This window comes from Sardina pilchardus, chromosome 10 (genome assembly GCF_963854185.1).
Source record: "Sardina pilchardus chromosome 10, fSarPil1.1, whole genome shotgun sequence".
Classification (NCBI taxonomy): Eukaryota; Metazoa; Chordata; class Actinopteri; order Clupeiformes; family Clupeidae; genus Sardina; species Sardina pilchardus.
Genome location: NC_085003.1, coordinates 985,088 through 997,500, shown reverse-complemented (window position 1 = coordinate 997,500; position 12,413 = coordinate 985,088). Strand labels below are relative to the sequence as shown.

The window sequence follows — 12,413 nt, the reverse complement described above, 5'->3', positions numbered from 1 at the left end:
TCAGAGGGCTCCACCAATGTGCTTTAATGAAAGCTCTGAATGAAGGGTCTAACATGCGATTTATTGTAGAGGGTGGTGTACTTCATTAGGTGATAACCACTTAAAAATTACCAATCTCAGAGGTCTTTCATATCAAAACATAAACTTGGGATGTGTAGGTATAAAAAAATCAACTAGAATTTGCCCACACTGATCGTACCGGTAGCCGGTCTGGCCCATGGACTACAGGTGTACACAGCAATGTGTTCTCTTAACACCCCGCCTGGTACAAATATCAATGTATGCTATTCGTACTGGGGTGCAAACAGACACTCTGAATAAGGTATGCTATTTCCATCCCTGGTACAATTAGATGTATTTGGCAATGAGTGCTATTTAAACCCTGGCGCGTGAGCTAATTGTTGCAATCAAAACTTTCATTTGAGAACTTTTCTTCCTCAAATTGCACACTTCTCTGCAGAGACGTTGGTACATATGCGCATTTACACTTCTACTTATCTCTACCCAAAACACTTTACATGGAATCAAACCCGGACTCCCGCATAACAAACTATAAAGCTAAACATTGAGCTATCTACTTCCACATCCATTTTGGATTTGCAGGTTTATAGTTCATATCACGATCACGAAAATTCTGTTAACTGACAACTGACGGTTGTATGTGTTCACTGAACAAAGATTATGAAAATAAAACACAACTTTCCCATCTCAAACCTAAACGGATATTAGTGTCGAAACCTTGGGAATTCTTCACTTTCTGCAGACGCAAACGAATGCCCACCATATTTTTTGTGCACAACAGCAACGTGTTTTTGTTGTTACATCACGGGGTGTGAATAGCTTACTGTAGCTGTGTGGCCAGGGCTATTTGTACCAGGCAGAGGAGGCTCGTCCACTGAGGAAAGGGAGGACAATCCTCCCTAAACTTTTCAGGAAAATTAAAATAATACAATTGTAGCATCCGCCACATAAATGGTCATATTAGTTTTTAAAAGGACCTGATAATTATTTTCATTGCAAAGCAGACAAAATTTGCTATTCTTATTGTCATTATTGTAAGAATCATGTTGCTTAATAATTAGTATATGTCTTTAAAAAACCTGGCCAGGTACTATTGGGTTATTTTTTCCTCTATCTATCTTGCTTATTATGGGCGTAGGTCAGTGATTCAGGGCAAGCACTGAGCAGATAGGGTCCGGAGCTGTCACTCACACTTTCTTCTGTCACCCGCACCCACTTTTCTGTCGGGCCCTATGGCTGCGCTCGGGATAGAATCACATGTTGCCTTTTTTTTTTTTTAGATATTTTTTTGGGCTTTTATGCCTTTAATCAGATAGGACAGTGTAGGGTGACAGGAAACGAGTGGGAGAGAGAGTAGGGTGGGATCCGGAAAGGACCACGGGGCGGGAATCGAACCCGGGTCGCCGGCGTGCGGTGCAGGTGCCCCAGCCAGTCGCGCCACGACTGGGGCCACATGTTGCCTTTTGAACGGGACGCGGAAGATAATGGGGGCACGAATGTATGAATGAATGAGAAAACAAGAGGTAGAAGGCCGGCTGCTTTCTGATATCCTCCTGATCGTGTCCGATACACTAAAGAATTCTACCGTCTATACTTTCACGCCCGACGTTGGAATAATCATCTGTCTTTTTTTCACGGATCCATTTCAACTGTTTCAAGGAGGTGAGAGCGATCTTTTTTCTCCATTTTTGCTTGCGGGAGTTTAAGAGACTGTTTTGCTCAAGCACTTCGATGAATGGATTATTTTTTGCCGTGGATTATTATTGTTTTGGTGGACCGAGTTTTTTGTAAATCTTTTTGTTTAATGGACTAAACGAAGCGCTTTAGGCGCGTCTTTCCTTTAATTTCTTGTGCCGCATCCGTGGTTTTGGACAATGACTCTGGCCTGCGGGCTTATTCTCTCTCTCTCTCTTTTTCCACTTACTCACTCTCACAAAGCACTTAAATAAATCACAGCATTATAGTACAAGTTTGAATGCGTGTTTATGAACGAATTTCTTTAATTTTGTGGCGACTCGAGCTGAGTTCGTTACACAAAATACATATATTTAACCAACTTCCTAACTAAAAAAACATAAAGCTAATTGCTTTTCAAACGCAATGTTACTGAAATCAGTAAAATTTGTGAAAGCGACCCCTATTGGAATTGAAAATTACTGCACGGAGGATCTTCCTCCTCAAGACCCCCATTAGCGCCCATTATAAACTCTCCAGACCCCTGCGGCTCTCCAGACCCCAGACTCACACTTTCTTCTGTCACCCGCACCCACTTTTCTGTCGGGCCCTATGGCTGCGCTCGGGATAGAATCACATGTTGCCTTTTTTTTTTTTTAGATATTTTTTTGGGCTTTTATGCCTTTAATCAGATAGGACAGTGTAGGGTGACAGGAAACGAGTGGGAGAGAGAGTAGGGTGGGATCCGGAAAGGACCACGGGGCGGGAATCGAACCCGGGTCGCCGGCGTGCGGTGCAGGTGCCCCAGCCAGTCGCGCCACGACTGGGGCCACATGTTGCCTTTTGAACGGGACGCGGAAGATAATGGGGGCACGAATGTATGAATGAATGAGAAAACAAGAGGTAGAAGGCCGGCTGCTTTCTGATATCCTCCTGATCGTGTCCGATACACTAAAGAATTCTACCGTCTATACTTTCACGCCCGACGTTGGAATAATCATCTGTCTTTTTTTCACGGATCCATTTCAACTGTTTCAAGGAGGTGAGAGCGATCTTTTTTCTCCATTTTTGCTTGCGGGAGTTTAAGAGACTGTTTTGCTCAAGCACTTCGATGAATGGATTATTTTTTGCCGTGGATTATTATTGTTTTGGTGGACCGAGTTTTTTGTAAATCTTTTTGTTTAATGGACTAAACGAAGCGCTTTAGGCGCGTCTTTCCTTTAATTTCTTGTGCCGCATCCGTGGTTTTGGACAATGACTCTGGCCTGCGGGCTTATTCTCTCTCTCTCTCTTTTTCCACTTACTCACTCTCACAAAGCACTTAAATAAATCACAGCATTATAGTACAAGTTTGAATGCGTGTTTATGAACGAATTTCTTTAATTTTGTGGCGACTCGAGCTGAGTTCGTTACACAAAATACATATATTTAACCAACTTCCTAACTAAAAAAACATAAAGCTAATTGCTTTTCAAACGCAATGTTACTGAAATCAGTAAAATTTGTGAAAGCGACCCCTATTGGAATTGAAAATTACTGCACGGAGGATCTTCCTCCTCAAGACCCCCATTAGCGCCCATTATAAACTCTCCAGACCCCTGCGGCTCGTGAATACCATTCAAGTGAATGGCCAAAGGGAGGAAGATCCTCCGCGGAAGTGCCTCCGTCAATGAACCAATCAGTGGAGCTCATGCTGCTAATATCCAATCAGAAATGCAGGATAACTGTACATATCAGAAGTTGGCATGCCGCAGGAAAGTCGAGCATGTGGATTGAAAATTAACTTAAAGGTATACTATGCAGGATTGGCGATTTCATCGCCGGTTTCGCTTTCACTTTTCGTTTTCGCTCGTTTTATGCTTGCATATGTCTCTGCAGAGCTTCCCCTACAGCTTTAGCGTGTATTTTTTACAAAACTCCTCAATCGGTCAGTCTGCCGTGCCTTTTCATGAGACTTTACATGGCACTTCCTGGAGTAGAGCATGGGTGCGTGCCCGAGGTCTCCTTAAGTTGCAAGTGTGGTTCTACTGCTACAGACCACTAGGACGGCCGGAAAAAACACAGTTCGACCGGTAATGACTAATTTAATCACTACTATTGTAGGGCGCGTCGAGTATACTTCTAGCGTTAATTTGCATTTGAAAGAGACACTCACTAAGTGACCCATTTAGTCTGACTTTTTTCCAATTTGTAGTAAAACTACATAACATTTTTAATGTTCTTTTTTACTTATATGGAGCCAACACCATTGTTCTGAAGGTTCAAACTTCAAAAGTCTTAAGCCGCATTCACATACGTCGCTACTTGCCCATCTCTGAGCGAGAACTGTCAATGAACTGTGAATGTGTTCTAGCGGAATGTGGACAAGACAGGCTATGCGAGGACTAGCGATGCGATGTGGGTGGGTACGGAGATAAAATAATTTTAACTTTCAGCGATGCGAGTGAAACGAGTGAAGCGAGTACCAAATCAGAATGCAGAATAGAGATGATTGACAGTTAACGGACATGTTTGCTGTACCGACGCCGGCAGCAGATATTTTTTTCTGCCAGCGAGTAGAATTTCGGCAAGAAGCGAGGAGCGATGGGCGAGGAGCGATGGGCGAGGAGCGACGTATGTGAATCCCCCTTTTGCTCGATATACTTATAGTGTGCTTTTGACCTTTGACCTCTGACATTTGAAAATCGTTTTTTTAATAGTTGTGTCTACACTGAATTATAATAAAAACTTTACTCTCATATAATTATTGAGGAGGACCTCTAGAATATAACCATATGTGCCACTTTTGCATAGATGTTTTTAGTTAGATGAAAAACTTTAAATCTCAAGGTATAGATGACTGCCTCAAAGTCCCTGAAAAGGCCCCGGACCTCCAAGTGTTAGGCTAAAAAAACTTGCATAGGTCACCTTTAAAGGACCATGAGCAGTGTTGTGCAAGTTCACAAGTTCACTAGTTTTCATGAACTAGTTCAACGTTCAGTTCACACAATGTTCAAAGTGTACTGTTCACGTTCATATTTCCCCATTTTAATTTTGAACTAGTTCAAAGTTCAGTTAATTTTTTCTATTTATCCATATATATATAACAATGTAGGCTAGTCTATCATCCATCTGTCTACCTGTTGCTGGGAGATCATCATACCCCTGAAGGCTGCAGTGCATGTGACTTCAGTCGTTTGGGGATTTTGGCAGGGAGTTTTGCCTTTTCCCTTTTGACCCTCGAGGACTTGCATATGGCTTTCACATTGGACGGATGCTTCAACTCAACGTGTCTTTTCAAATTCAAAATTGAGGTTGTTGACATTCAAACTCGTTTTTTTCAGCGTAGGTGGAAAATAAAGAAAGATTAAGTTCTCACGTCGGAGTCTTTGCGCGACAATAAAATGTCCTTAAATAATAATAGGTAGAACCTGTATCATCTGTCTTCTCTGTAGCTGTAATGTTTAATTGGACCTCAGCAGTGACATTTGATGTTTATTTCACATAATGTGAAAGAATTCAAGTTCTTTATAAACAAATGTGTTTGTTCAGTCCAAAGTTCACAGAAAAATGACTGTGTACAATGAATGTGTTCTTTTGAACTCGTTCATACACAACACTGACCGCTAGAGCTTAAAACTGACATTGCAGTCCATTTGAGAGCATTTAAGAGTAGGCTAATCTGATCGAAATGCTGCTAGCTGTGTGATTGATAAATTGGGGGAAGAGTGGTGCAGTAATGTGGACAAATGTACTGTAAGACAAATTTACAAAATGTTTAATTCCAATCAGGTGTTGTGAGCCTGATCAAAACACATGATAAAGGTCAGATCTGGCTGAACATGATGCATGTTTGTATTGTAAAGATGGAGGGTATTCATGTCTTTAACACCGTCGTGCCGTGCCGTTCTGACCTACTTATACCTAGAAGTGCCGCGCCCCGGTCATTTGACTGCTTTGACGACCTACTAGAAGTGCCGTGCTGGTGTGAACTACTTAAAGCGCGGCTGAGGCCGTCAAAAGACCGCTGAGTCCTCAGACTGGGACGCTGTTACTTACACATAATGATAGCTAGATGGCGCTTCGTGCACGAATCAAATGGTTTGGTCAGAAATTCCGTTTGCACTAAGCCATGTGTCATTCGTGTCAGACTGTGTTGGTTGTGGTTGTTTCAGTATGACATAGGCTACAGCACGTTTGAGTTATCTGTTCATTTATTTGTGTTGATTTGTGTTGTTAGAGGTAAAAACTCTGGAAGAGTTCTTGAACAAACCTTAGTCAAACTTGACTTTCAACTTTTTCATAGTATTTCATTTTTTATATTTCGTTTTTACATTTTCTATGCTACTTAGAAATGTTATTTATAGGCTATTTTATAACGGAGGCATGCGTTCTGTGATTAGGAGCCTGACCCGACGGAACCGAGGGGAGATCCGTAACACCGGCCCGCAGTTCGGGTTTGGGCAGATAATCTAAGCTGTAAAATGAATGGGTGGCTAGTTCTAATTCACTCCCCAAATTCACTTCTATTCATTAAATAGGTAGCCTATGATCGCGCAGCCGAAAATAATCGGACCTGAACAAAGACGAAACCTAGTCTGGTTTCAATTACATAGTAGCCAGGATTTTATGCCGCATTTTACAGGCTACCGCGGCAACTTTCTAAAACAATTTTCATTCATTTAGGGAAAAGCATCTAGGGTCTAGGCTACCTCGGAGGGAGGGAGATAGAGAGAGCAATAGGCTATGCTGAGCAGGCGTAGGCGTGAGAAGAAATTAAAAATGATGAGTGAAAGATGTTCTCCGTTTTGCGAATGCTGTAGGCTATGTTTTAGCCTGACGACGTCATACTCAATTCTTGTCAGAATATGAGTCTGAAACTGCTCCATTCAGCCGCGATTACGAGGCGTGATTCAACCGATACAGGGCGGGGGGGGGGATAGCTCTGCCCTCATTGGATAGACCTAACCAAACAGAACAAGTTATTGCGCTGTCAGTATATCTTGTACAACACCTGATAACGAATTCTAAGACAAAAAAAATATGTAGCAGGGTATGCTATATGGAAAACATCCTCCTTCGTTTTTAAAAATAATTCCTTCAAACTGTATGCAATGAACAGCTGGGGAAGTGTGTCGTTAACCCAACGAGCAAACAGACATTTTTAAACAAACGGGAACAACATCACCCAAACATGCTGTTTTAAGAGTCATTGCATGAGAAAACCAGGCAGAGGTGGGAAGAAGGGGGTCGGCCAAATCGGCTCATACTTTGTATATGTGATAAGTATGTGGAACTATGAACAGCCATATACTTAAAACCCTCCAGCTGTTTTTTGTTATGGAGTTCTGGGACCCCTCTCAGAGACCCTCAAAAATCCAACAATTCATGGCTGAAAATGACTGAAATTGCCATTTCTACCCTGATTATCCTGATAAAGATATGAACATAAGCTTTATATTTCCATAGAGCCTAGGTAGCATAGTTTTAAAGACCAAAAGGTGCACCGAGGGGTTATCTACACCACTGAAAGCAGAATGTCCCCCCCTCTAAATTTCGGTCATTTTTAAGAAGCATTATCTTGTATTCGCAGTGGCTTTGGTGGATGGTTTTACTGTTGCTGGAGAAAGGAACATCTACTGATTCAAAAACAATTGTTGTCTAATTGGGCCACACATAATGTGTGCCGTGCCAGGAGGGTCTTTAGCAGAATTTGTCGTGTTTTGGCCTATGATACACCATATTCAGATCGCCATCACATGGCCATACCATGGCATTACATCACAAACAGATTTAATGCCAGATGTTTGCGATGTAATGGCATGGTATGGCCACTCGGTGACGATCTGAATAGTCTAGTTTCAAATGTATGACAACCAAGAGCATCAATGCATGCAGAGGTCTGCACTCTTTGAGTGCTTTTCTAGTTAATTAAAGCTTTCTTTAACAATTTGTCATACAGTGACACAAAAATTGACCATAAATTACCCTATAGTGAGATATTATTACCTGGTTTATTATACTCCAAAATTCGAAAAAATACCGGAAAGACCCTCCTGGCACGGCGCACATTATGTGTGGCCCAATTAGACGACCATTGTTTTTGAATCAGAAGATGTTCCTCTGTCCAGCAACAGTAAAACCATCCACCAAAGCCACTGCGAATGTGAGATAATGCCTCCTAAAAATGACCAATTTTGGAGGGATGAAAATTCTGCTTTCAGTGGTGCAGATAATCCCCTAGTGCACCTTTTGGTCTTTAAAACTATTCTACCTAAGCTCTATGGAAACATAAAGCTCGTGTTCATATCTTTATCAGGATAATCAGGGTAGAAATGGCAATTTCAGTCATTTTCAGCAATGAATTGTTGGATTTTTGAGGGTCTCTGAAACGGGTCCCAGAACTCCATAACAAAAAACAGCTGGAGGGTTTTAAGTATATAGCTGTTCATAGTTCCACATACTTATCACATATACAAAGTATGAGCCGATTTGGCCGACCCCCTTCTTCCCACCTCCTGCTTGTTCTGCCTGGTTTTCTCGTGCAATGACTCTTAACTTGGTGAAAGTGAAACTGAAGTTTTCCCACATATCCACGTTGGTCTAAGTGTTCAGAAATAGTTGTGCGAATCCGTGATAAAACCTCCGTTTCAATAGCTAAGATAAACGAAAGGCCAAACTGCATGAACAAATTATGCATTCATAGCCATAGCGTTTCTGTTGCAATCAAAATCAACCTAAGCGAACATGGTCTCACACCCAACTCGTTGAACGAGGACGCATGCAGCCGTGAACGTCACTGCTGTTCATCTGTCAATCATCACGTAAAGCCCGCCCTGTGAAATGTGATTGGTCCGAACAGATCTGTATCTCGAATAGTAGCAGCTGAACGGAGCAGTGCCAGACCGAAGTTCCCTGCAGAAAAAGAATGGAGGCGGGGCTAAACTTCGGTCTGGCATCCAGGCTATGGCGGTGCGCCCATACGCTCCGCATACTGCATACCCCACTTTTGCACCACTGCGAAGGTGAGACTGCAGTGTTGTCACATAAGAAGAGCAAAATAACTCTAAACTAGCTTGTACCGGTGTGTTTTTGATCATGTAAAAAATACTGGGTGATAAAACACGTGTATTGATTGAGTCCGAGATTCAATGAAATGTTGAGATTAAAGTCAATACGATATGTCAATTTTTTTTAAATGTTGTGTTTCATGTCGACATGTCAAAATTAATGTCAACATGATATTTCAACTTAAAATTTCGAGTTTAATGTCAACATGCTGGCTTTATAGTTGGCATGTTGAGCTTAAAATTGTAATGCTGTTGCAAGATATTAGCGTTTAGGTGTAAGGTTAATGTGTTCAGGTGAATTTGGCATGTACTAAAAATAAAATACAGTCTGCATGCAGACATAAAACGTAAATGTATAAATATCTTACTTTTCCTCAAGGGCTTCAGTTTCTAATTGGGGTGAGCTGCCATCCACTCCTTCGGTGACATCATTTGATTCTACATGTCTTCTAGATTTGATCTGTCAAAAATGTAATAAGAGAATTTCATGACGACTTAAAAATGTCACATCAAAGGAAACGCACTGACAACTCTGCTGTAGAATACCGAAAAAAAATAGACTGAGTACATTACCTTCCAAGCAAATAGAAGCAAAATGGCAATGACTGGAATGAGTAGAAGTGACAGAAGGCTCTTTTCTATGTTTTCTGGAAGGACCCATGGAATCTTTTCTGTGTACAAAAAGAATGTACATGATAAGAGGCAGAAACATGTTTTCCATGCTATAACTATTGTTCTGGCTGCTATCTATGATATCTATGGCATTGCATAACCAAATATACATAACCAATTATGAAAGTAACTACAGAAGTAGCGCTATATTGTCCTTCATAGGCATTACTCCAGGGTAAAAACCTTAGGAGCCGCTTTTAAGCCAGTGCACTTTTTTTTATCACATTCCACCAGCATTTCCATTACTCCAACAGTCCATTCCGTGTGTGTTGGTACATAACTCTGATTATGTAAATGGGACACAAATACAGGGGTGCAACCCGTTACAAGACAGTATACTGCCACACAACAGCTGGCGTTAGTGCTGGTGAACAGGATTGTGGGAAGGCAAAACTGTGCTTTGTCATTTTATCAAGAACTCTAAAGGGAGATATGCATCTCTTTTATCATCTTTCTATATCTTGAAACACCATTGCAACTACACAGATAATCATATCGAAATATTAATAAACATTCATGCAACTACCTTATCAACAACTTTCACTGAGGGAGCACTATTTCTCACTCTCAATTATTATCATCTTAACATACAACCACCTCTTTATTTTTTCAATCCATATATAGAGTTCATTTGCAATAACAGATACAAATACATATATAAAAAACATGCTCTTTTATTGTGCTAGTCCGCATTCTGTCTCTGAATATATTTGCATTTGGTTTCCATTATGTTCAAATTTAATCTGCAACACTTTACCATAGTTGACGTTTGAGTGCATTAAACATTAATAAAACCTTACATTAATGCTTCATGAAGCATGACTTAACATTCATACAGTAATAAGCTACACAACTAGTGGATAATGATTAGTCGCTATTACCATTAATTTTTCTGAAACTAAAGATCTGTGAAAAAAGAATTCATCTTGAAAAAATAATTTTGAACCTGAAATAATATTCAATATTCAAATATGGCAGATGCTATTTGCACCCAGGGTGCAAATTATGAACATTACTATTTACACCCGGGGTGTCTATAATGGCAGATGCTATTTGCACCCGGTATTTGTAAATAGCGATCACTGTTACACTGTTATTCATGCATAGGGCAAATAGCCATTGTTGCTATTTACACCCAGATGTCCATAGTCAATAATACTATTTTGTTGTTACGTCACAGGGTGTAAATAGCTCAGCTATGTGGTCAAGGCTATTTGCACCAGGGGTGCAAAAACCAGGGGTGCAAATAGACACTCACATACTATTACACCCGGGTGCAAATAATCAACAATACTATTTACACCCGGATGCAAATAATCAACAATACTATTTACACCCGGGTGCAAATAATCAACATTACTGTTTACACCCGGGTGTGTCTAATCAACAATGCTATTTACACCCGATGTCTAACATCCATGTACACTGTCAATAGGCATGTAGGCTATTTACCAGCTCTACAGTTTTTAGCTGTTTCGCCATGTCTGGGTTACTTACAATATATGGAAGTGATTATACAAATATTAGGCTGATGAGTGGTCATGTGGTAGCCTAGCTTGATCAAAGGCAAGCTAGTTCAAAGAGTTATTTTCTGAGTTGTCTTCCAGGCAGCGCTGCCACTGTTGACTTAAACTTCTACTCGACTGTACAAAACTGAAATAAAACTAGTTCATCTTTAACAGGTTCAAAAAGCACAAACTCTTATTTGCCGCGAGGTAACGTCATCTAAGAAAAGAGAGAGTCGTTCGTACCATGAAAAAAAAAGGCATCACCTGAGCAGAGATTTGAACCTTACATCCCTGAGCTGAAGTCCGATTACATACCCACTACACTACAGCCTGTGGAGAAATTGCTGGAGATATTGCATATAAATTGTGATTGCTAGGTAACGGTAAACAAACTAAAGATCGCATTTCTTGATTTTGCTTACAAACGGACGGTTTTACCCGTTCACTGAGCAAACCTTGTGGAAATTTAGCACCACTTTCCCATCTAAAATATTGTTTTAATAATCCTAAATTGTTAGATTTAGGACTTAGATAGGACATCTCCTGCCAAGATGGTCATAGCTCAGCTATGGGGCCTAGGCTATTTGCACCAGGGGTGCAAATAGACACTCCGTTCAAATATTCTGAAACTGATAATAATATGAATGCAGTGCCTGTACGAATCATGCCCATGCCTATAGTTCTTTAAAAATGGGATGATTGTTGAAGAAAATGTAATTCCAACTAAACCTTCAATAAACATTCAGTAAGCAAAATGTACACATGATTACATTTAGCAGTTACCAATAAAAATTACATAGGCCTAATAGCTATCTTGATATGAGGGTTAGAGCTATAGCCTACTGAAGAGCTGGACAAGATGATGAACATAATATTTATGGAATGATTCAATGATATGTGTCCTAAAAAATAAGTGTTTGTAGTATTGAGAACATTTTACTAAAATTAGTGCTCGTTCTTTTAATCATATGCTTTTTCTAATTTCATTTTTGTTAGGGCCCGAGTACCGCGGTGCAGCGGCTGAAGCAGCAGATATTTTTTTTATTTTTGCACGTCATGCATTTTTAAGGCAGATGCTATTTGCACCAGGGTGCAAATAATGGACATTACTATTTACACCCGGGTGTAAATACTGTATAATCAACAATACTATGTACACCCGGGTGAAAATAATCAACAAGTGCAAATAATCAACATTACTATTTACACCCGGATGTAAATAGTGTCTATAATCAACAATACTATTTACACCCGATGTCTAACGTCCATGTACCCTGTCAATAGGCCTGTGTATTTACCAGCTCTACAGTAGGCTAGGCCTAATTTAGTTTTTAACAGGTTTTAGCTGTTTTGCCATGTCTGGGTTACTTACAATGTATGGAAGTGATTATACAAATATTAAGCTAATGAGTGGTCATGTGGTAGCTTGATCAAAGGCAAGCTAGTTCAAAGAGTTGTTTTCTGAGTTGTCTTCCAGGCAGCGCTGCCA

General features: G+C 40.4%; 1 protein-coding gene across 7 annotated transcripts in view; it reads right to left on the bottom strand.

Annotated features, from left to right (window-relative positions):
- The window catches only part of kitlga (kit ligand a), a 118,359-nt gene that overhangs the window by 1,756 nt on the left and 104,190 nt on the right, over positions 1 to 12,413 (bottom strand). For all 7 annotated transcript variants that reach the window (XM_062547330.1, XM_062547325.1, XM_062547323.1 and 4 more), the window contains 2 exons: positions 9,318 to 9,415; positions 9,113 to 9,204 (listed from right to left, as the gene is read on the bottom strand). In XM_062547330.1, the coding sequence (XP_062403314.1) occupies positions 9,113 to 9,204; positions 9,318 to 9,415 (190 nt within the window). The remainder of the gene's footprint in view (positions 1 to 9,112; positions 9,205 to 9,317; positions 9,416 to 12,413) is intronic.